Genomic DNA, 25842 nt, shown 5'->3' on the forward strand with positions numbered 1-25842 from the left:
TAATCTAGAGAACAGTGGTCCTAGTAATAAAGAGTCTGTCACCACATTATAAGTGGCCTATCTTGTACATGATGTGATCGGCGCTGTAATGTAGAGAACAGTGGTCCTAGTAATAAAGAGGCTGTCACCACATTATAAGTGGCCTATCTTGTACATGATGTGATCGGCGCTGTAATCTAGAGAACAGTGGTCCTAGTAATAAAGAGTCTGTCACCACATTATAAGTGGCCTATCTTGTACATGATGTGATTGGCGCTGTAATGTAGATAACAGTGGTCCTAGTAATAAAGAGGCTGTCACCACATTATAAGTGCCCTATCTTGTACATGATGTGATCGGCGCTGTAATGTAGATAACAGTGGTCCTAGTAATAAAGAGGCTGTCACCACATTATAAGTGGCCTATCTTGTACATGATGTGATGGGCGCTGTAATGTAGATAACAGTGGTCCTAGTAATAAAGAGTCTGTCACCACATTATAAGTGGCCTATCTTGTACATGATGTGATCGGCGCTGTAATGTAGATAACAGTGGTCCTAGTAATAAAGAGGCTATCACCACATTATAAGTGGCCTATCTTGTACATGATGTGATGGGCGCTGTAATGTAGATAACAGTGGTCCTAGTAATAAAGAGGCTGTCACCACATTATAAGTGGCCTATCTTGTATATGATGTGATCGGTGATGTAATGTAGATAACAGTGGTTCTAGTAATAAAGAGGCTGTCACCACATTATAAGTGGCCTATCTTGTATATGATGTGATCGGTGATGTAATGTAGATAACAGTGGTTCTAGTAATAAAGCGGCTCTGTCACCACATTATAAGTGGCCTATCTTGTACATGATGTGATCGGCGCTGTAATGTAGAGAACAGTGGTCCTAGTAATAAAGAGGCTGTCACCACATTATAAGTGGCCTATCTTGTACATGATGTGATCGGCGCTGTAATCTAGAGAACAGTGGTCCTAGTAATAAAGAGTCTGTCACCACATTATAAGTGGCCTATCTTGTACATGATGTGATTGGCGCTGTAATGTAGATAACAGTGGTCCTAGTAATAAAGAGGCTGTCACCACATTATAAGTGCCCTATCTTGTACATGATGTGATCGGCGCTGTAATGTAGATAACAGTGGTCCTAGTAATAAAGAGGCTGTCACCACATTATAAGTGGCCTATCTTGTACATGATGTGATCGGCGCTGCGATGTAGATTACAGCAGTGTTTTTTATTTAGGAAAACTATCATTTAATAAATTCAAATAATTCAATAAAACATGTAGTGTTTGGTTGAGGGATGCAGGACCCGCCACGCATCTACGAGTTGGTGCTCATGCAGCAATCGTCATATACGACGGTGAGCTGCCCTGGGTAGAGAGGAGTGCCCTCGCGAGGTGTCAAATACGGGATCCAATGTGACATTTAAATCCCCCCCCAGTATTAAGGTGCCTTCCAGAAAGCCTTCCAGTACCCCTAAAACTCTATCCAAGAAGGCCACTTGACCAGTGTTAGGGAGTTAGTATGAGGCCAGTGTGTACAATGTGTTATCCAACTTACCCTTCACGAAAAGGTACCGGCCCACTCCATCCGTGCAAGTCTCCACATGTTCCCAATGGGGAGAACGCGAGATCAGGATGGAGACCCCCTTGGACTTGGAGTCAGGGGATACACTATGATACCCATCAGGATAGTTGGAGTCCGTGAGCTTCGGTATGCAGTCCGCCCGAAAGTGGGTTTCCTGCAGAAAGGCCACGTGTGCTTTTCTTTTCCACAGAAGTCGGAGAATGGAGGACCTCTTTTCAGGAATATTCAGACCCTGCGTATTCAGGGAGACAACCGTAATGTCAGACATGATAGCGGACTTAGGAATGGACAGAGGGGAAGGGGGAGAGAGAAAAAGAATGAGAAGAAGAAAAAGAAGAAGAAAAGCTCCTGTACATGAGCAGCAGTACAGAAGGTGCCAGAAAACACAAGTTCTCTAAAGTCGGAGTTCGAAATCTCTCCACTACTCAACGTGTGCTATGTCACCCACAGAAGACCTCTGAGTACGACACAGCTACACGGAACCCTAACAGAGAACGAGGAAAGACAGCAATGCAAAGACAGCGTTTCAGTAAACCAGTAGTCAACTAGATATCTCAAATAAATTGCATCCCAGCCCCGGACTCACCAAATCAACTATTACCGGAGCCCACCATCCCCTCCTTGGTGAAACAGGTGAAACAATTAAAACATCCCCAACCGGAAAAGACCACCCCTCCCCACAGGCCCACAGCAATACAAATGGCCTAAGAGCAACACCAACAACGACTCTGTCTTCACTGCCCTCCAAGAGCCCTATGGAAGAAAAAGGTGGAGTGAGTGACAAATAAATGTCCACATAAGAACGCCAAAGATCAGTCAGTCCCTCCGCGGAGAACGCCGTCCTGGAGGACGAGGGTCAACGAGCCCGCTTTCACGGTCTCGGTGCGGGGATCGACGTTCTGGAGATCGGGGTTCAGTCGGCTCAGCTCCTGGGCGAGACGGAAGATGAGACACCGAGTCTGGGTATGGTCCTCCTCTCAGAGCAAACGGTGCTGGGGGTTCAGTCCAGTCTGGTAACCGCACTGGTGGGATCTCCAGGAACCGGAAGGCCTCCTCTAGGTAATCTTTAGAACGGACCGCAAATGACATTCCCTGTCTGCGAAGGATGATGTGGAAGGGGTATCCCCACCTGTAGGTTGCTCCTGCCGCCTTTGTTGCTTCCAATAATGGGCGGATAGTTCTGCGCATGGAGAGTGTCAGCCTTGAGATGTCTGGCAGGACTGTTATCTCGGTACCGTTGAAAGGAACAGCCCCCTTTTCCCAAGCTCTCTGGGCAATCTCCTCTTTCTGTTTGTAGAAATGCACTCTACAGATAACATCTCTGGGTCGGTTACATTCTTTGTTCCGGGGGCCCGCCAGCCTGTGAACTATGTCCATTCCTATGGGCATATCCCGCGGGCGATCTAGGAGTTTGTTGAAAATGTGTGTCACAGCATCATAAAGTCCATCTGGGGGTACAGACTCCGGAAAACCCCGTAGTTTCAAATTGTTACGCCTCCGCCTATTCTCGACATCATTCAAATGCAGGGAGAGGTCACGTAGTTGCGTACCCTGAGTAGCCAAAGATTGAGAGAGGACCGAGATGTCCAGGGAGGATATAGAATGCTGGCACTCCAAGGTTTCCACCCTCGTGGCCAGATCACGCACGTCTTGTGTGACCGCGCCAATGGCCCTGTCATGTTTCTCCTCCAACCGGTTGAGGCGGAGATCCAAGTCGGTTTTGGTGGGGAGTACTTTGACCATCTCCCAAAGTTCCGCCAGGGTCCGTTCCATGGAGAGTGGGAGGCCAGGGACGGGCCGGTGTGATATTCCCCCAGGTGTACCGGTGGGGTGAGGGTGGGGGTCCCCCTGAAAATGTCTGGCATTCCCTGACTCTGCTGGCTATCCTGCGTTGTCGCCTGCCGCTGGGCGGGCAGTAAAAATGTTGCCTCATGCACCCTGCTTGGTGGCGCCATGGTCGTCACCCCGTGTCCGGGTGTTTTCTGGGGCTGGAGAAGGGGAACAGCCTCCCCTGGGGACGGCCCTCGAAATTCTGACCCACGCTGACCTCTCTCCACAGGTGCCATCTCCCCTCCAGGGGCGCGGGAGCAGCTGCCGGTTGGCATCTGATCAGCAGAGGAAGAAGGCGGAGTGTGCCCACGAGGCGGCGGGGTCTGGGTGCGGCCTGCAGGAGGAGAAGAAGAGGACCGCTGAGGAACGCCGTCCAGCGTGGACCGGAGGAACCGGCCGATTGACGAGGTGCCCGAGGTGTCTGGAAGGTTCCTGCGATATTTCCCCCTGGTCATGCTGAGTCGGGGACTGGTGAGTGAGCCCTGTCAGGCGATTTTCGGCTGGGTGAGTCCGGAGCTGCAGAGACACACGTCTTCACACTGCCATGCCTAAGCCACGCCCCCCGGGGCCTACAACTTAATCCGAATCCATCAAGGTGATGAGTGGAAGATGGCATTTAACACCCGGGACGGGCACTATAAATACCTGGTGATGCCCTTCGGCCTGTGTAATGCTCCAGCGGTCTTCCAAGAATTTGTGAATTGTATCTTCTGAGATCTCCTCTATGTTTTTGTTGTGGTCTATCTCGATGACATTTTGATTTTCTCCCCAAATCAGATGACACATCGGAGGCATGTCCGTCAAGCCCTGTTGTGATTTAAGGGGGAATTGCCTGTATGCCAAGTTGGAGTAATGCACTTTTGAAAATAATTTTCTGCCCTTCTTGGGCTACATCATCTCGGATCAGGGTCTCAAGATGTATCCTGAGAAAGTAAAGTCCATTCCGGGGTGGCCACGTCCTCAGGGCCTGCGGTCCATACACCGTACAAAACTTCTACTGGCAATACATCCCAAACTTCTCTTCACTGACGGCCCCCATCTCTACCCTTACCAAGAAAGGTATAAACGCCAAGGTGTGGACTCCAGATGCAGAATCCGAATTCAATAGCCTCAAAAATGCCTTCATTTCAGCCTCGATCCTCCATCATCCATCATCCTGACGTGACTCGGCAGTTCTCGTTGGAGGTGGACGCTTCTTCTGTTGGTGCAGGTGCACTTCTGTTCCAGAGAAGCCTCAAGGGAAAGGCAGTAGTATGTGGCTATTACTCGAGACTTTTCTCCTCTGCAGAGCGCAATTACTCTATTGGGGATCGGGAGTTACTGGCCATCAAGTTGGCTCTGGAGGAGTGGAGACATCTGTATAACTAATGGACCTTTTCCCGCCAATGTTGGATCGAAGGAGGTTCTAAGAACTTTTTTGGGGGGAATCTGGTAATAGACTAAAGATCTTCCGCACATGGGACAGGTAGATTAAGTATAAAATGTACAGGATGGGGCTTCTCATACTCCTTCTCTCACTATCTAGACTGATTGTTTTATAACCTGTGTGCTGTCCTTCCCACCTACTCATATAGCGACATATAATGATATCTCTTTGGCCTATAACCTTGGGTATTCTAATTCTATGGTTATTGATGCTACATATTTACCTTCCTGCTACTTCTAATAATCTTCCATAACAGACGACACCTTGATTGGAGGTCGCCCTCCGTCTTTTTATTTTGCTTCCATTTCTTTTCATTATGTTTTATTAAGCGGTCTGGTCTCGACCGCATTTTGTACTCCGTACTATATAAAATATATGTCTATACAATTGTGTTTTTTGTATTTTTACTTTTGCTTTTGTTCAACTATTGTTATTGGTACATAAGATTTCTTAGCTACACAGGCTTTTGAGATATCATGTGTTTTTTAAGCCGCCCTGCGGGGTCAGCAAATGACTTTGTGCTCCATTGTTTGTCTATTTATCTGTAATAAAAAAAACGTTTTAATAAAAATAGAATTGAAAAAAAAAAAAAAAAAACTTGGTGTATTTAAACGTCTGAGCCACTGGGAATGCGATGAAAGAAATAAAGGTTGAAATAAATCATTATCTCTACTATATTTTAAGAACGTGAAATGTCAGAATACTACTAGAGATTCTAGCTGATCTAAGACAGGGACATGCACTAACATTGCAGGGTTCCTGGCCTAAGCACTTAAACCCTAAGCCCCCCAGCACGCAGTCCGCAGCCCGCAGCCCACTTGTTCCCTGATTCGGTCTAAAGTGAGTTCTGTTGAATGTCAGGTTACTGCGCTTTTCTATGAATGAATAATATGTTCTGGTGGAGCCACTGAGCAGCGAGCTCACAGCTTATGTGCTCATAATTCAACTTTCCCCCTTTCCCATAGAGCACCATCTATGGCGTGATGAAATGTGACACTTGTTTCAGTGATGAGGATATTGCTGAAATCTGCAATAATGTAGTAGAAAAGTAAGATGGTTCAGCAGCATAAGTACCTTTCTCATGCAGTAACCTCCTCATTATTCTGCCTGCACACAGTAAGGTATCCTTTCAGACAAGGCTACACATCAGGAATTGTACCAGGATCTGCACAGAAGACTCTCACTGTTTAGTCACTGGTTAAGTACCACACGACCAGCTCAGGTTATTCGCTAGAGCTTCTTATTGTTCCCATTAGACCAAATGTAATATCACTTCCAGCAGGAATAAGAACGTCACCTTTGGAAGAATTCGCGACTGTCTCTCGACAGCAGAGGTAGCGCACTGGTAAAGTTATCTGCTCGTGAATTAGCAGGAAGCTGATGAGTCAGGGACATACAGGTTCTATCCCCAGGATCTCCACCTTGTGTCTCCAGTCTTAAAAGCGCTAATGAGATGTAGCGTTTCTCTTGTTGAAAGTCTGATTACCCCTGATTTTTAAAGAGTTGATAAATGTGTTATTGTGTATCTGCTGTCCAGCTGGCTCACAGCTTGTGTGATCTGAGTTGAGTGCAGGGGTCACTGCTGTACAATGTGGGTTCTAATCCCCATGTTGTCCTCCTGGTGACCTTGGGGTACTTCCCCCTTTCCTAAGGAGTATTGGGTTATGATACCTGTGAGAGTGAGAATACTGTTAGAAAAAGTAGCTAAGTACAGCTTTCTCAAAAAAGTGACAGCTGTATATGTAACATTCTTCACATAAGTAACTTTCTTAAGCAGTGACAATCTCATTGTGCTGCATCCACACCACTATAAACACCACCCATCAAGGTATCTTTTGGTTAAGGCCACACATTAGGATTTGAACCAGAGACCACACAGAAGACACTCACTGGCTACACACTGATCATGCACCCTGCCACCAGCACTGGTTGATATTTGGACTTTCTTATTGTCCCCACAAGACCAAATGTAAAGATCACTTCCAGCAGGAATAAGAACATGTCATCTTTGGAATATTTTGCAGCTGGCTCTCAACAGTAGAGGTAGCGCACTGGTAAAGTTCTCTGCCAGCAGAAGAGTCAGGAACATGCAGGTTCTATCCCCAGGAAACTTGCATAAGTAAGGAGAATGCCATCTACCACACCAGCGGCACGCAGCAAGCTTCAAACCCAGGTGCATGGGCTGGCACTGTAGTGTTACTGAACTCAGCACCTAACTGCTTCGTTATAGGGTGCAGGAGTCAATATAAATCAAGTAGAAAAATAAATGAGACCATTAAATTACAAAGATGTAATATTATTTTTATCCCGGGCAGGACTTCAGTTCCCTGTCGGTCGTGTGCACAGACTTCTCCGCAAGGGCAAATACGCTGAGAGGGTCGGCGACGGCGCTCCGATCTACCTGGCCGCTGTGTTGGAATATCTGACCACTGAGATCCTTGAACTGGCCGGAAATGCCGCCCGGGACAACAAAAAGACCCGAATCATCCCCCGTCAACTGCAGCTGGCCGTGCTCAATGACGAGGAGGAGCTCAACAAACTGCTGGGTGGTGTGACCATCGCTCAGGGAGGCGTCCTGCCCAACATCCAGGCCGTTCTGCTGCCCAAGAAGACCGAAAGCAGCAAAAGCGCCAAGAGCAAGTGAGCGCCGCTTATCCCACATTTAACCACAAAGGCTCTTTTAAGAGCCGCCCACATGGTCCTTAGAACAGAGCTGTCACCGCTGATCTCTGATGAGTAAGGGTCGGGGTATACAACTGCTGCATTACTTATGACCTACACATTAACTACTGCCTCGTGCGGATGGTGGCGCTGTCCTCATTGATGCACTAACTATACTGTACAGAACACATTAATAGTACAACTACTCCAGTGATTCATGTTCATGATCTACAACTCGCCCCCGACTACATAGTGTCTTTAATTATATCTTCCAGTCTCACTGGATTCTTCGAATGCGTCTCAGTAAATGTTACTCTGCAGCAACTTCATGCGTTAGTGGGATGAGGGGAGTCCTAAGTATAGACAACGCACAGTGTTAGTACGAAGTAGAATTAGGTGCATTCTGTTTCCTGTCATTGTATTGCCAGCAGCGCGATTATACCAGCAGTCTGGCAAAGTGACATACAAGACAATGCAAGTCCATACTTATGTGGAACTTGGTGCTACAAATTGCTAGTTTGTTTTGAAAATCTCGTAACATTTGTAGCAATGAGAGCAGCTTGGAAAACACGGCCCCTCCAACATTGGGTTTTGCTCTTGTAAAATGCCGTATCAGCTGCATCAGTTTGTCCTTTTCCATTCATTGAATGCGTCTCACTAAATGTTGCTCTGCAAGAAACTGCACGCGTTACTGTAATAAAGTGAGTCCTATATAGGGACAGCAGACAGAGTCATTATTAGTACTAGAGGTTAACAGATTTATTGCCAGCAGCCTTATTAATCCCAGCCGTCCGGCAGAATGAGATACGGGCCGAGCCGATACTTGTGTCAAAGTTGGTCCCAGTAACAGATTTATTGTTTGTTGTAAGAATCTGGTAACATTAGTAGCAGTGACAGCAGCTAAGAAAACACTGGCCCTCTCTCCAAGGATTGCGGAAAGCACGTTGCCCAGCAGCAAGCTGGACGCCGAAGAAGCAACACCGCAAGTCCGCTGTTTGATCCACTGCTCGTGCGCTTATACAGCGCTATGAGCAACTGAGCGGATATTCAGCGGTGAGTTTCTGCCACTCGTGTACGTGCAGTCATCGGCACAAACGGCGTCCGGCAGCGCCGCTACGAGGAGGTGTATTCCTGCCGGAGGATCACTCGGCAGCAAGTATAGCACTAAGGCACTCTTTCCCTTCAGATTAACATTCCCTGGTCTAAGACCCAATTCAGGCAGCTGCTTCTAGGACGTTATTAGGGGACATAGTGCAGTCCACATATCCGGCTCCTCACTGGAAGACCGACGTGATACTGAAGCCCCTACCCCCGTGTATATAGAAGTAGAAGGTCACTGCTCAGATGATACACGAGCGGTCACCAGCAGACATCATAGCTGATCTATAGAGGATGTGGCGGCTCTGAGAAGAGCCTTTGTGTTGTGTAAGATGGAGCTGAGCAGGAGCGGAATTAACCTCCGAAGCCGTAGAGAGTGCGGCCCTGGCGTTTGAGCGCGTACACCACGTCCATAGCGGTGACGGTCTTCCTCTTGGCGTGCTCGGTGTAGGTGACGGCGTCACGGATGACGTTCTCCAGGAAAACCTTCAGGACGCCGCGAGTCTCTTCATAGATGAGACCGGAGATGCGTTTGACGCCTCCCCTGCGAGCTAGACGGCGGATTGCAGGCTTGGTGATGCCCTGGATGTTATCACGGAGCACCTTCCTGTGCCGCTTGGCACCGCCCTTTCCGAGTCCTTTTCCTCCTTTACCACGACCAGACATCCTGTAAGCTGGAGCTAAAGAGAACTATTGTACCGACAACCGCGGGGTGCGTCTTTATATAGACCTTGGGTGGACCAGAGAGAGAACTGTAATACATGTCACTTCCGGGGCGTTTCTCTCAGTAAATTCACATTACCAATCCCTCCCCCTCCCGTTGATTGGCTTAACTCAGATTTTGAATTTCACTCACATTTTACAATACCGGCCGCTCTTTTCCCGCTTATAGCGCGACTGCTGTGTAATCTCTATCTGCCCCAAATCTAAAGAGTAATGTTAAGAAAACAAGGAACAAGCGTGACGTCTTGGATTAGTATGGCGGCTGCTCGTCATCTGCCGTCAGGTTCAGGATTTGTGTGCCCGCAGATCACCCCTTAGGCCACCAGCACCACAACGGTTTTATAGAATGAATAGGGAGGAGAGGACTCGGGCAGTGTTAATGAGTTTAGATCTCTGATTTACAACGGTGACCGGGACTACACCCGATGATCATGACCTCACAGAATAAGAGTATAATTCCACTGCGCTTGTGTTCACACCGGGCGGAGGATACCTGCTCCCCACCCTACACGCTGCGCCTGGTTTGCCTTTACAAGGAGTAGGGAACAAGGACTCCGCACACACTGGTAAGCGGTGGATCATTAGCCGCACATAACGGCGTCATTCATAGCAGCAGCAGCGGAGGTTATTATAGGAAGAGCGATGTACGGTCATCAGTGAGGAGTGGGGCGGGTTATCGCTACGATACAGCCGGAGAGGGAGGTGATGAATACAGCGCAGACACCCGGCATAACACATGACAGGACTGATGAAAGGGCCGGATAACGTGAGCGCTAGAGACGGGGACTGGTTATAGTGTAAATGGCGCCAAGCACTGAAAGGGTTAACATAGCATCTCCACATATTAATAGCAGAGCACCGAGAAGCCAGCGGGAGTCGCGGTAGAATAACGGAGGAAAAGGATTAAGCTCGTTTGAGGGAGGATTTGGTGGCTCTGAAAAGAGCCTTTGTGTTGTAGTCGGTGCCGGGTTCAGACCTAAGCCCTCTCACCACGGATCCTGCGGGCCAGTTGAATGTCTTTGGGCATGATAGTGACCCTCTTGGCGTGGATGGCGCACAGGTTGGTATCCTCAAACAGTCCGACCAGATAAGCCTCGCTGGCCTCCTGCAGAGCCATGACTGCTGAGCTCTGGAAGCGCAGATCGGTCTTGAAGTCCTGAGCGATCTCTCGCACCAGGCGCTGGAAGGGCAGCTTACGGATAAGAAGCTCCGTGGACTTCTGGTAGCGGCGGATTTCACGGAGAGCGACTGTGCCCGGGCGGTAACGATGAGGCTTCTTCACTCCGCCGGTAGCGGGAGCGCTCTTCCGTGCAGCTTTAGTAGCCAGCTGCTTGCGGGGCGCTTTCCCGCCGGTGGATTTACGCGCAGTCTGCTTTGTTCTGGCCATAGCTCTAGAACAACGTGCACACTTGTAGACTGATACGAGGAGAGGACAGAGCAGAGTATTTATACACTTGAGCGTGTCCTCATTGGTCCATGAAAGGCACACCCCTACATTCTATTGGCTTCTTCATAAAAATATGCGCCCGACAAAGCAAATGTGATATTCGCGACCAATCACCGCTCCGAAGAGGCGGACACCGGTTTACATGATGTCCAGACGCAGCTTGTACAGCAGGGGGCGTTAATGAGATCATTTCTCCAGCTCTGCGAAATAGTTGTCATCAGTAACAGCTCACTGTATTTCCATGTCCGCAGATCACGTACACAGCGTTATATAAGAGACTACTTCCCCATCATCCGCCGCTGCAGAGTTTTATAGATCACACAAAGGGACAATCCCCCACCCCATCCTTACACAGGACACTGTGCCCCGCATCCAGAGGCAGCATATAAGGGTCACCATCCACCACGTGTAATGAGGAGGAGGAGGGGACATTGTGCTCTATTTACACCGGAGAGAGTGTAAACCATCGGCCTCCTTCACGTGGATCCTGTGCTGTAAGCTACAAGTCTATTGCTGCCCCGGTCCTTATTCACACATTACACCTGGTGGACTGTGACCTGATAAACTCTGCCTGGATGTTACACCATAGTGACGGGACGGACACTGTGGAGGTCCGGATACAGCAGCTATGGCGTCCAGCGCAATGACCAGAAATGACCCGTGTCATAGAGTAACAGGGACATGAAGCTCCTCCGTGCACACGCGATGATGGCGCCTCCTTTATCTCAGGATCGCGCTGCTGTCTGTACCGGAGGAAACAGCGGCCAGTGATCATACAGCTCTGCCGGGGAGAAGGTGGTGGCTCTGAAAAGAGCCTTTGTGGGACAAGAAACGGGCGGCTCTCGGTTATTTCTTCGCCACGGTCTTCCTGGATTTAGACGCTTTCTTAGCCGGACTCTTGGCAGCTTTGGGCGCTTTCTTTGCCGGACTCTTGGCAGCTTTCTTAGCCGGACTCTTGGCAGCTTTCTTAGCCGGACTCTTGGCAGCTTTGGGCTTGGCCGCCTTCTTTGCTGGGCTCTTTGTTATTTTCTTGGGGGCAGGTTTTGGCTTCTTGGGGCTCTTCGCCACCTTCTTGCCAGCGGCAGGCCTCTTGGCCTTTGTCAGGCTCTTGGCCGGAGTCTTCTTCGGGGATTTGGCAGCAGCCGCCGGCTTCTTCTTGGCCGCCTTGTCCTTAGTCTCCTGCTGCTTCTTGTTCAGCTTGAAGGAGCCGGAGGCGCCGCTGCCTTTCACCTGGAGCAGGGTTTCCTTGGTCACCAGAGTCTTGAGCGCCATCTTCAGGCGGCTGTTGTTCTTGTCTACATCGTATCCTCCAGCAGCCAGAGCCTTCTTCAGGGCGGCCAGAGACACCCCACTGCGCTCTTTGGAGGCGGACACGGCTTTCACGATGAGCTCGGACACGCTGGGACCGGAGGGTTTTTTGTTTTTCTTGGCGCCCCCTGCTGCAGGTTTTTTCGGCTGCTTCTTGGATTTGGCGGCCGGCTCGGTGGGAGGGACAGCGGCGGCTGGTGCGGTCTCTGCCATCGTATAACACGGGAATACACTAAAACAATAATCCTGCGAGGGAAACACTGAGGACGGAGCTGGGGCCTCTTATATGTACAGCGGCTGCTCGGTGATTGGCTGCGATTGTCCTGAGCGTCTACTGGCTGACACTGATCACATGTCCTCCCTTTCCTCATCTGACAGGAGTGAAGCTCCGCTCTCCCCTTGTGCTTCCCTGCCCGGGATAAGAGCCCTTTACCGACTAGAAGCGGCCGGGCGAGCGGGCTCACTACGTGACTTCCCCCTCCCTGACATTCCCCCTACTCATTTCTAGCCTTCACTGGCAGAGATGCTGGGAAGGAGCCGGGAGGAGGCCCCGGGATCTCTGCCATAGTTCTGCCGATCTGCACATCGCTGTGATCGGACAAGATAAATGTGTTTGCGGGAGCTCGTTCCCTGTATTCCCGGCACTTGTCACTATCACAGGATTCTTTACCACAATGTCTAACGTGCGGGAAGCTGATTGTCCGATGCGGGGGCGACCTGGAGCTGCAGAGAGCCCAGAAGGGTAACCCGGCACAGACGAGATGTCGGAGTGTCTTCCGCCTGTCTTACTGTAACTTGGCACAGAGGAGACACCAGAAACTGCTCCACCTGTGTTACAATAACCCAGCACAGAGGAAACACCAGAGTTTGCTCTACTTATGTTACAATAACTCGGCACAGGCAGGACACCAGCGTCTGCTCCACCTGTATTACAATTTCCCAGCACAGAAAAGACACAAGTCTGCTCCTCCTTTACTAAAATAACCTGACACAGGTCAGACCCCAGAACCTGCTCCTCCAGCAGTACATTACCCGGACACAGACAGGACACTAGAGACTTCTCCACCTGTATAACTATAACCTGACACAGGCCAGACCCCAGAACCTGCTCCTCCAGCAGTACATTACCCGGAAACAGACAGGACACTAGAGACTACTCCACCTGTATAACTATAACCTGACACAGGCCAGACCCCAGAACCTGCTCCTCCAGCAGTACATTACCCGGACACAGCCAGGACACTAGAGACTTCTCCACCTGTATAACTATAACCTGACACAGGCCAGACCCCAGAACCTGCTCCTCCAGCAGTACATTACCCGGACACAGACAGGACACTAGAGGCTTCTCCACCTGTATAACTAGAACCTGGCACAGAGGAGGGAACAGACACTGTTTGTTCCTCTTGTACTACATTAAGCCGGCAAAAGACAAGACGCCGTAGTATTGTCCGTGTCCCCACATATTACTGCCATTATGTCCCCTGTAGGAGGGTACAGGGACACAATGCCGGTAATATGTCCCTGTTCCCTCATCTTCGAGGCATTATGTCCCTGTTCCTTCATATTACCGGCATTATGTCCCTGTTCCTTCATATTACAGGCATTATGTCCCTGTTCCCTCATATTACAGGCTTTATGTCCCTGTTCCTTCATATTACAGGCTTTATGTCCCTGTTCCTTCGTATTACCGGCATTATTTCCCTGTTCCTTCATATTAACGACATTATGTCCTTGTTCTTTCATATTACCGGTATTATGTCCTTGTTCCCTCACATTACACAGCATTATGTCCCTTTCCCCTCATCTTACCGGCATTATGTCCTTGTTCCCTCATATTACCGGCATTATGTCCCTGTTCCCTCATCCTACCGGCATTACGTCCCTGTTCCTTCATCTTACCGGGATTATGTCCTTGTTCCTTCATAATACCGGCAATATGTCCCTGTTCCTTCATATTACCTGCTATATATACCTGTCCCCTCATATTACTGGCATTTTGTTCCCTGTATGAGGGCACAGGGACATAATGCTGGTTATATGTCCCTGTCCCTCTAATCTTCCAGGCATTATTTCCCTGTGCCTTCATATTACAGGCATTATGTTCTTGTTCCTTCATATTACCGCCATTTTGTCCCTGTTCCCTCATCTTACCGGCATTATGTCCTTGTTCCTTCATATTATCGGCATTAAGTCCCTGTTCCTTCATTTTACCGGCTTTATGTCCCTGTCCCTTCATATTACTGGCATTATGTCCCCTGTAAGAGGTCACAGGGACATAATGCCGGTTACATGTCCTTGTTCCCTCATCCTCCAGGCATTATGTCCCTGTTCCTTCATATTACCGGCTTTATGTCCCTGTTCTCTCATATTACAGCCATTATGTCCCTGTTCCTTCATATTACCGGCATTATGTCCTTGTTCTTTCATATTACCGGCATTATGTCCCTGTTCCCAAATCTTACCGGCATTATGTCCCTGTTCCTTCATATTACCGGCATTATGTCCATGTCCCCGCATATTACTGCCATTATGTCCCCTGTAGGAGGGCACATGGACATAATGCCGGTTATATGTCCCTGTTCCCTCATATTACCGGCATTATGTCCCTGTTCCCTCCTCTTACCGGCATTATGTCCCTGTTCCTTCAAAGTATCCGCATTATGTCCCTGTTCCTTCATATTACCGGCATTAGGTCCCTGTTCCCTCATCTTACCGGCATCTTGTCCCTGTTCCCTCATCTTACCGGCATCTTGTCCCTGTTCCTTCATATTACAGGCATTATGTCCATGTTCCTTCATGTTACAGGCATTATGTCCCTATTCCTTCATATTACGGGCATTATATCCCTGTTCCTTCATATTACCGGCATTATGTCCCTGTTCCTTCATATGATGCCGGTAAGATGAGGAAACAGGGACATAATGCCGGTAATATGAAGGAATAGGGACGTAATGCCGGTAATAAGAAGGAACAGGGACATAATGCCTGTAATAAAAAGGAACAGGGACATATTACAATACCCGGCACAGAGGAGACACCAGAGTCTGCTCCACTTGTATTACAATACCCGGCACAGAGGAGACACCAGAGTCTGCTCCACTTGTATTACAATACCCGGCACAGAGGAGACACCAGAGTCTGCTCCACTTGTATTACAACACCCGGCACAGAGGAGACACCAGAGTCTGCTCCACCTGTATTACAATAACCACCCTTTACCCAGTCCTCGCCAGTGTGATTGCTTGTTCTCTATCGGCGTCAAGCAGTTTCCCTGGCATCTGTTATAAATCTGACTACTACCCTCATCATTGTTATTTACAGATGTCCCATGCTTCCTTCCGTCTCCTAATGTACAATGTTCCGTTTCTTCTGGACAGTTATGACGGGTCATCTGCCCGCAGGATCCGTGTTCCGGCTTCATCACACGCGACAATGTCCCTCCCTGTCCGGCAGCCACATAATGTATGAAGCAGCATCTGCACCGACACGAGAGCGGCCGCACATAGAACAGGGGGACTAGCGGGAGGCCAGACAATAGCAGGCACAGCTCTGTTGTAGACAAGGTGGGTGGCTCTTAGAAGAGCCTTTGTGTTCTTACTGCAGGGACGGGGCACATTACTTGGCGCTGGTGTACTTGGTGACGGCCTTGGTGCCCTCGGACACGGCGTGCTTGGCCAGCTCTCCAGGCAGCAGCAGGCGCACGGCAGTCTGGATCTCCCGGGAGGTGATGGTGGAGCGCTTGTTGTAGTGAGCCAGGCGGGAGGCTTCCCCTGCGATGCGCTCGAAGATGTCATTGACGAAGGAGTTCATGATGCCCATGGCCTTGGACGAGATGCCGGTGTCAGGGTGGACCTGCTTGAGCACCTTGTACACGTAAATGGCGTAGCTTTCCTTCCTGCTCTTTCTCCGCTTCTTGCCGTCCTTCTTCTGTGTCTTGGTCACGGCTTTCTTGGAGCCTTTCTTGGGCGCCGGGGCAGACTTGGCGGGCTCAGGCATGATAACACACTGCAATCTCCTCACAACTGAGATAACGGAATACTTTACCCTCCCACCGCTGCTGTATTTATACACGGGCTATGCAAATGAGCAACGCTGTCTGACCGCTGTTCTACTGGAAGATCAAGTCATGTGACCTATGGATTCGTCATAAGCCACTCCCAGGGCAGCTAATTGGTGGTTCCCACGAGTCTGTTCTCTGTTGGTGGATTTAAATCTATCCGATCACAGGAGCTGGTGAGCGGTGCAGTAGTTAACTACTGCCTCGTGTAGATGGTGGCGCTGTCCTCATTGGTGCACTAACTATACTGTACAGAACACATTAATAGTACAACTACTCCAGTGATTCATGTTCATGATCTACAACTCGCCCCCGACTACATAGTGTCTTAAATTATATCTTCCAGTCTCAAGAGCTTTGTCACAAATCGGTCCTCCTGGAGTATAACCACCATCATCCCAGGTGTTTAGGCTAAGATTCCATCCCCGCGTCATGTACGGATAAGAGCAGTTCCTAATCTACAAAGGAGAAGTCCTACGAGGGGTCTGCGGCAATGCTTTATATGTACAGGAGACGCTATTCGGGTAACAAACCATTCCTCTCAAGGACTCTTAGCTTCTAATTCTGCCCTGGTGTACACCACCAACTAAATGTGAACAAATGAAAAAGGGAGGGGAAGAGAAGGGCAAGAAGCGCACGGATCAAAGGATCTCTCGAATTAAGAAAAATTATAGATCAATAAAACAACGAGCTTAGAGGTATATTCTACCTAACAGGGAAGGGGTGAACGGTCCCTGTGTAGAGAACACCCCATTTAATGAACAAATCCCATTCAGCATTGTGACTTATCGTAGATGAAGGGGAATAAAAGGGAAAGGTACATAAATCAAATATCAAAAGTGGGGGCATAAAGGGAACAAACTGGGCTGTAATGTTCGTCTCCCTCAAGTACCGCACTATTGGAGCTCTGATATTAGATGTTACTTCTGAATAGAGCTGCATCAATTTGTCCTTTTCATTCTTTAATGAGTCTCACTAAATGTTACTCTGCAGCAACTTCATGCGTTAGTGGGATGAGGGGAGTCCTAAGTATAGACAACGCACAGTGTTAGTACGAAGTAGAAATAGGTGCATTCTGTTTCCTGTCATTGTATTGCCAGCAGCGCGATTATACCAGCAGTCTGGCAAAGTGACATACAAGACAATGCAAGTCCATACTTATGTGGAACTTGGTGCTACAAATTGCTAGTTTGTTCGTTCGTAACATTTGTAGCAATGAGAGCAGCTTGGAAAACACGGCCCCTCCAACATTGGGTTTTACTCTTGTAAAATGCCGTATCAGCTGCATCAGTTTCTCCTTTTTCATTCATTGAATGCGTCTCACTAAATGTTGCTCTGCAAGAAGCTGCACGCGTTACTGTAATAAAGTGAGTCCTATATAGGGACAGCAGACAGATTCATTATTAGTACTAGAGGTTACTAGATTTATTGCCAGCAGCCTTATTAATCCCAGCCGTCCGGCAGAATGAGATACGAAGCAATACGAGCCGATACTTGTGTCAAAGTTGGTCCCAGTAACAGACTTATTGTTTGTTGTAAGAATCTGGTAACATTAGTAGCAGTGACAGCAGCTAAGAAAACACTGGCCCTCTCTCCAAGGATTGCGGAAAGCACGTTGCCCAGCAGCAAGCTGGACGCCGAGGAAGCAACACCGCAAGTCCGCTGTTTGATCCACTGCTCGTGCGCTTATACAGCGCTATGAGCAACTGAGCGGATATTCAGCGGTGAGTTTCTGCCACTCCTGTACGTGCAGGCATCGGCACAAACGGCGTCCGGCAGCGCCGCTACGAGGAGGTGTTTTCCTGCCGGAGGATCACTCGCCAGCAAGTATAGCACTAAGGCACTCTTTCCCTTCAGATAAACATTCGCCGCTTATCCCACATTTAACCACAAAGGCTCTTTTAAGAGCCGCCCACATGGTCCTTAGAACAGAGCTCTCACCGCTGATCTCCGATATGTAAACGTTCTGCGCCAGATAAGTGGCTCTGCTTGTACAGAGAACTAGCCAGCAGGAAGGGGCGACAATCTCCATTATGAATTCATATACAGCTGGGATAAACATTGAAGAGGAAGCCGTAGGGAGGTTGGGGGGTGCAGAACTGCTGCGTTACTCATGACCTATATATTCACTTTTGCCTCGTGTAGATGGTGGCGCTGTCCTCATTGGTCCAGGTGAAGAAGACTCTGGTGTCTTGAGTGTATGTCGTGTAATTGTGATACAGGTGAAGCAGACTGAAGTGTGTTCTCTGTCAAGTTATTGTAGTACAGGCGGAGCAGACTGGTGTCTTATCTGTGCTGGTTTATTGTAGAAGAGTAGCAGCAGACTCTAGTGTCTCGTCTAGTAATTGCAAATACAAGTGGAACAGCCTCCAGTTCAGGGGTCTCAAACTCGGCCGGGTAAGTGGGCCACATATATGAATAAATAGAAGTTGACGGGCTGCATTTCAGCAATTAAGTGTCGCTAAGCGTTTGGCAGACACACAAATGTCATGATTGGGCAGCCCCTTTTAAGATGGTGCCACAGAGCCCTTTGTAGATACTGCCACAGAGCCCTCTAAAGATGCTGTCACAGTGCTGTCTGTAGATAATGCCACACACCCCTAGATAATGCCACAGTGCCCTCTATAGATGCTGCCACAGTGCCCTCTATAGATGCTGCCACAGTGCCCTCTGTAGATGCTGCCACAGTGCCCTCTGTAGATGCTGCCACAGTGCCCTCTGTAGATGCTGCCACAGAGCCCTTTGTAGATACTGCCACAGAGCCCTCTAAAGATGCTGTCACAGTGCCGTCTGTAGATAATGCCACACACCCCTAGATAATGCCACAGTGCCCTCTATAGATGCTGCCACAGTGCCCTCTATAGATGCTGCCACAGTGCCCTCTATAGATGCTGCCACAGTGCCCTCTATAGATGCTGCCACAGTGCCCTCTGTAGATGCTGCCACAGTGCCCTCTGTAGATGCTGCCACAGTGCCCTCTGTAGATGCTGCCACGGTGCCTTCTGTAGATAATGCCACACACCCCTAGATAATGCCACATTGCCCTCGGTAGATGCTGCCACAGTGCCCTCGGTAGATGCTGCCACGGTGCCCTCGGTAGATGCTGCCACGGTGCCCTCGGTAGATGCTGCCACAGTGCCTGATATGGACAGTGATGTCAGGGGCTTGCCCAGAGCAGGAGTCCCAGAGCAGAGTCGATTCTAGCAATCTGTCTGGGACTCCAGCTGTGCCCCTGACATCACTGTCCTTATGTGGACAGCGATGTTAGGGGATTCCACAGAGTCCCAGAGCAGAGCCTATACTAGCGCTCTGCCAGGGACTCCGCTCTGGGATAGACCATGACAACACTGTCCATATATGGACAGCGATGTCAGGGATTTCCACAGAATCCCGGAGCAGAGCTTATACTAGCGCTCTGCCCGGGACTCCGCTCTGGGGAAGACCCTGACAACACTGTCCATATATGGACAGCGATGTCAGGGAATTCCACAGAATCCCGGAGCAGAGCCTGTATTAGCGGCTCTGTGTCCCGCAGGCCGAGTGCTTGACACCCCTGCTCTAGTTCTAGTCTTTTCCGGCTCATTGTAGTAAAATAGGAGCATTCTGGTGTCTTGTCTGTGCTGGGTAATTTGAATACAGGTGAAGCAGACTATAGTGTCTTGTATGTGCCTGGTCATTCTATTACGAAAGGAGCAGTCTCTGGTTTCTTTCCTGTGCTGGGTTATTGTAATACAGGTGGAGCAGATTCTAGCGTACTGTATGTGCCGGGACTTGGGTTATTGTAACACAGGTGGAGCAGATTCTAGCGTACTGTATGTGCTGGGACTTGGGTTCTTGTAACACAGGTGGAGCGTACTCTAATGTCCTGTCTGTTACAGTACACTAGAATCTGTTCCATCTGTATTAAATCAATACGTATGTGCTGGGTTTTATGAATACAGGTGAAGTAGACTCTGGTGTCTATTCTGTGCGGGGTTATTGTATTACATGTGAAGCAAACTATAGTTGCTCGTCTGTTCCGGGTTATTGTAATACAGGTGGAGCAGACTATAGCTTCTTGTCTGTGCCGGGTTATTGTATTACAGGTGAAGTAGACTATAGTTGCTAGTCTGTTCCGGGTTATTGTATTACAGGTGGAGCAGACTATAGATTCTTGTCTGTTCCGGATTATTGTAATACAGGTGGGGCAAACGTTGTTGTTTCTTTTTTTGGTCAAAATAGAGATTTTGCAGATACCCTCACTTATTTATATATACAAAGTGAGTTTTGGGGAACCACAAAGGTGTATACCACCAATTAATGTTATTTATTATTTTGGAAATAGGGAAAAGAATTGTAGTTCCTATTAGAAATTGAAAATAATAAATTTTATTAATATATTGGAGTTAAAATAATTCTAAAATAATTCTATATATTTCTCAATGTAGGTCAAATATTTAGCAGTGCAGAGGACCCCTTGTCCTGCACTTAAAGAACAACATTTGTCTTATGTATGCTACTATCATACAACAATAAGGTTGGACTTTATTGCTTGCTGGGGTAAGTATAAATCTGATCACACTGGTGTATTGTATGCACTGTGTGAATCAGTATTTGCTGTCAATCATGAAACATTGTATCAGTTTTGTGTGCACTGACAATTACAATATTTGCTGTTAGTAAATAGACATTGTATCAAATTCTTTTCCTGTGCTGTGCACTAAATGTATTACTAAAGGCTTGCCATTTTATAGATATTATCCATTAGTAACTAGGCATTGTATCTATTCCTTCTGTGCTGTACACTGAATATGTTACTATAAGCTTACTAGTCTAGAGACATTATCAATTGATAAACAGACACTATATCTAATTCTTTTGTGCTGTGCACCGATTGTGTCACTATAAGCCTGCTATTTCATTGATATTGTCAGTTATTTAGAGTTCTCTTATGTTTACTGCATATATCAGCACTTGCTGTTAATCCATATTAATAGGATGAGTTGCAATAATTATAATGCCGGTATTTATTTTTTATTTATGTCTATTATACAATTTTTCATTTCCTTCAGCAGTCCACATTGTATTGTTACACCACGCTGGCTACCTCTGACAGAAGTAGTAACGGTGCGGTAACTTGTGTGAATGAGCACTATAGAGAATGCTATGATTGTGATGTGCTCTTAATGAATTCCCTCCTTGAGTTGTAAGAGGCTGTTCACAGTGGCACTATGCGGTATTTAGGCTGGATAGCTTGTGTGTTGTATAAAGCATGCACCACCGATCCTCATTGTTGGGATCAGCAGCAATATGTTTCGCTTATTTGCAGATAAAATGTCACTATATGATCTGCTTTATTTATGGGCTACTTGCTGTCTGTTTTCTATGAAAGGCAGCGAACAGCAGCAGATTACAATATTCTGACCAGGCCGCTTGTATATATTAACGTGCTATGTTCTGACCAGGCCGCTTGTGTATATCATCGTGCTTTGTGAGCGCTGTATATTCAATTAGGATTACGCTTAGTAGTATGCTTTCTTAGGCTGGGTTCACACGTGGCGGAATTTCACTTGAATTCCGCTGCGGACGCTCCGCAGCATTAATCCGCAGCGGAGCCGTTTCTCCATTGACTTCCACTTCTATTTAGAAGTGTTCGTTTAGACGATGCGTAAAATTCCGCTGCGGAGCATAGGCTGCGGAGCAGAATTTGGTGTCCGCAGCATGCTCTGTCTGTTGCGGACCAGTGGCGGACTGGTTGCGGACTCATGGCGGAATTTCTCCATTGACTTCAATGGAGATTCTAAATTCCGCAATGAAGTCCGCAGCTGTCATGCACATGTCATGTGTGCTGCGGATGCGTCTTGCTTTTTGGACATGACATTTCTTCATTCTGGCTGGACCTATGTATTTCTAGGTCTACAGCCAGACTGAGGAAGTCAATGGGGCTCCCGTAATTACGGGAGCGTTGCTAGGAGACGTCAGTAAATAGTCACTGTCCAGGGTGCTGAAAGAGTTAAGCGATCGGCAGTCACTGGACAGTGACTACCGATCCCAATATACAGCAACCTGTAAAAAAAATAGAAGTTCATACTTACCGAGAACTCCCTGCTTCTGTCTCCAGTCCGGCTTCTCAGGATGACGTTTCAGTGTAAGTGACGGCTGCAGCCAATCACAGGCTGCAGCGGTCACATGGACTGACGCGTCATCCAGGGAGGTCGGGCTGGATGCCGAAAGAGGGACGCGTCCCCAAGACAACGGCCGGTAAGTATGAAAGTCGTTTACTTTCACTAGGGAAAGTGCTGTCCCTTCTCTCTATCCTGCACTGATAATAGAGAGAAGGGAAGCACTTTTCCCGCAGTCCGCAGCAGCTAGTCCGCATCAATTTAATGCACATTTTGGGCAGATCCGCAGCCGTAATCCGCAACCCGGATTAGGTGCGGCATTGATGCGGACAGTTGCGGAGGAAATCCGCCACGTGGGGGCATGCCCTTAGTAGGCTGCTTGCTTTTTATTATCTTATATCTCCGTTTTTACGGAAAAAGCCGTGAATAGCAGCACTATTGGTGGTCTGATTAGCCCGCTCTGCAAGTCAGCTGGCTTTGTACGCGCTGTCAGGGATTTCACCCTGCAGCGTCTATCAAGATACACGTCCCGCTCTCCTACAGGGAGCAGCGCTTCTACATGTGAGTCTTTGCTGACTATTAATTATTTATTTATTGTTGGTAGTAGCATTAGATTAGGCTAGGACCTTATGCATTGAGTTCATTAATATGACTGGACACCCGACGCGCGTTTCGCCGGCATTCCGGCTTCCTCTTGGGGTGTGACCCGCCGATTCTGACGCCCTTAAATATCATGTGTGCTGAGTGACAGTCAAGGGGGCCAATAGGATTGTTTTGATTATAAGAGTGTGTAAATGACAGGTAGATCAATTCCTAATATCTGTCCTGAGGCTCAAGGTTATCTCTAAACCAGAGAAAAATCATTATTGAGTGGTGTTATTATTCTAGTATTAACTATTGCTCTTAGTTTCTTATATCTATTTAGATTGTGAATTTCCAAAATATATATGGATATCAATTATACCTCGAATTGATTCATATCAAACTATTTTCCATATATATATGTACATCGATCAATCAGATATGACGAGAAAGATTTCTCTAATATCATATATGGAATTTATAGAAGATTACTGTACTTAATTTGTTGATATTTATTTTATTATCTGAAGTACATGATTTTTATGTATATATTATATGGATATTTATCTCCCATTCATCTTCCATATACTGAAATGACATCCATAAATAGTACTTAGCCAATTTTTATTTTTTACAGGAAAAGAAAGGAAATAGGTAGGGGTATGAATTATTTAGCGTAATGAATTACTGAAGTATCTTCTTCTGTACTTGCGATGAATTATCAGTAGAGGTTAATTAATTATTTATGTATCAAAAAAATATCAAAAATATTTATTTGTTTTTTAAGGGTTTTTTTGAAAAATTCTTATTCACAAAAAGCAACCAAAATTAAAACTCTCATTTAGGCCATTTGGGTTAACAGAATTCATTTGAAAAATCCACTGGCTTTCTCTTTTTTTTGGTGCAAGGTTATTGTAGCCGCAAACTCTAGTGTGTTTAGTCGTTATTGTAATTGCCTGGTTATTGGAGGAGCCGTCTCTGGTTTATTCTACACGCTGTAATAGAATAGGGACATAATGCGGTAATAGGAGGGAACAGGGACATAATGCCGGTAATAAGAAGGTACAGGGACATAATGCCAGGAAGATGAGTGAATAGGGACAAAATGCCGGTAATATGAAGGAACAGGGACATAATGCCTGTAATATGAAGGAACAGGGACATAATGCCGGTAATATGAAGGAACAAGGACATAATGCCGGTAATATGATGGAACAGGGAAATAATGCCAGGAAGATGAGTGAATAGGGACAAAATGCAGGTAAGATGAAGGAACAGGGACATAATGCTGGTAATATGAAGGAACAGGGACATAATGCCTGTAATATAAAGGAACAAGGACATAATGCCGGTAATATGATGGAACAGGGACGTAATGCCAGGAAGATGAGTGAATAGGGACAAAATGCTGGTAAGATGAAGGAACAGGGACATAATGCCGATAAGATGAAGGGACAGGCACATAATGCCGGTAAGATGAAGGGACAGGCACATAATGCCGGTAATATGAAAGAACAAGGACATAATGCTGGTAATATGAAGGAACAGGGACATAATGCCGGTAAGATGAGTTTACTGGGACATAATGCCGGTAAGATGAAGGAACAGGGACATAATGCCTGTAATATGAAGGAACAGGCGCTTTATGCCGGTAATATGAAGGAACAGGGACATAATGCCGGTAATATAATGGAACAGGGAAATAATGTCTGTAATATGTAGGAACAGGGACATAATGCTGGTAATATGAAGGAACAGGGACATAATTCCAGGAAGATGAGTGAATAGGGACAAAATGCAGGTAAGATAAAGGAACAGGGACATAATGCCTGTAATATGAAGGAACAAGGACATAATGCCGGTAATATGATGGAACAGGGACGTAATGCCAGGAAGATGAGTGAATAGGGACAAAATGCTGGTAAGATGAAGGAACAGGGACATAATGCTGGTAACATGAAGGAACAGGGACATAATGCCAGGAAGATGAGTGAATAGGGACAAAATGCCGGTAAGATGAAGGAACAGGGACATAATGCCTGTAATATGAAGGAACATGGACATAATGCCGGTAATATGAAGGAACAGGGACATAATGCTGGTAATATGAAGGAACAGGGACATAATGCCGATAAGATGAAGGGACAGGCACATTATGCCGGTAATATGAAAGAACAAGGACATAATGTCGGTAAGATGAAGGATCAGGTACATAATGCCGGTAAGATGAGTTTACTGGGACATAATGCCGGTAAGATGAAGGAACAGGGACATAATGCCTGTAATATGGAGGAACAAGGACATAATGCCGGTAATGTGAAAGAACAGGGAAATAATGCCTGTAATATGAAGAAACAGGGACATAATGCCGGTAATATGAAGGAACAGGGACATAAGGCCTGCAATATGAAGGAACAGGGACATAATGCCGGTAATATGAAGGAACAAGGACATAATGCTGGTAATATGAAAGTACAAGGACATAAATGTCGGTAAGATGATGGAACAGGGACGTAATGCCGATAATATGAAGGAGCCGGGACGTAATGCCGGTAATATTAAGAAACAGGGTCGTAATGCCGGTAATATGAAGGAACAGGGACGTATTGCCGGTAATATGAAGGAACAGGGACGTATTGCCGGTAATATGAAGGAACAGGGACATAATGCCGGTAATATGAAGGATCAGGGACATAATGCCTGTAATATGAAGGAACAGGCGCTTTATGCCGGTAATATGAAGGAACAGGGACATAATGCCGGTAATATGATGGAACAGGGACATCATGTCTGTAATATGAAGGAACAGGGACAAAATGCCTGTAATATGAAGGAACAGCACCATAATGCCGGTAATATGATGGAACAGGGAAATAATGTCTGTAATATGTAGGAACAGGGACATCATGTCTTTAATATGAAGGAACAGGGACAAAATGCCTGTAATATGAAGGAACAGCGACATAATGCCGGTAATATGAAGGAACAGGGACATAATGCCTGTAATATGAAGGAACAGGG

At 47.2% G+C, this 25842-nt stretch overlaps 4 protein-coding genes across 4 annotated transcripts; 1 reads left to right on the plus strand and 3 right to left on the minus strand.

Annotated features, from left to right (window-relative positions):
- Nucleotides 1–3868: 3868 nt before the first annotated feature.
- LOC142730617 (histone H2A type 1-like) lies at nucleotides 3869–7485 on the plus strand. The gene is made up of 3 exons (XM_075849370.1): nucleotides 3869–3886; nucleotides 5807–5889; nucleotides 7188–7485. Exons 1-3 carry the CDS (start codon nucleotides 3869–3871, stop codon nucleotides 7483–7485), a joined length of 399 nt encoding a protein of 132 aa, XP_075705485.1.
- Nucleotides 7486–10299: 2814 nt separating this feature from the next.
- On the minus strand, nucleotides 10300–10710 carry LOC142730614 (histone H3). Its single transcript, XM_075849367.1, has one exon. The coding sequence runs from the start codon at nucleotides 10708–10710 to the stop codon at nucleotides 10300–10302; it is 411 nt and encodes a 136-aa protein (XP_075705482.1).
- Nucleotides 10711–11590: 880 nt separating this feature from the next.
- Nucleotides 11591–12291, minus strand: LOC142730615 (histone H1.01-like). Its single transcript, XM_075849368.1, has one exon. The coding sequence runs from the start codon at nucleotides 12289–12291 to the stop codon at nucleotides 11617–11619; it is 675 nt and encodes a 224-aa protein (XP_075705483.1). The 3' UTR covers nucleotides 11591–11616.
- A 3405-nt stretch (nucleotides 12292–15696) lies between these two features.
- Nucleotides 15697–16087, minus strand: LOC142730616 (histone H2B 1.1). The gene has a single exon (XM_075849369.1). It carries the CDS (start codon nucleotides 16075–16077, stop codon nucleotides 15697–15699), a length of 381 nt encoding a protein of 126 aa, XP_075705484.1. The 5' UTR covers nucleotides 16078–16087.
- Nucleotides 16088–25842: the final 9755 nt, after the last annotated feature.

This window comes from Rhinoderma darwinii, unplaced genomic scaffold, assembly GCF_050947455.1.
Source record: "Rhinoderma darwinii isolate aRhiDar2 unplaced genomic scaffold, aRhiDar2.hap1 Scaffold_766, whole genome shotgun sequence".
NCBI lineage: Eukaryota > Metazoa > Chordata > Amphibia > Anura > Rhinodermatidae > Rhinoderma > Rhinoderma darwinii.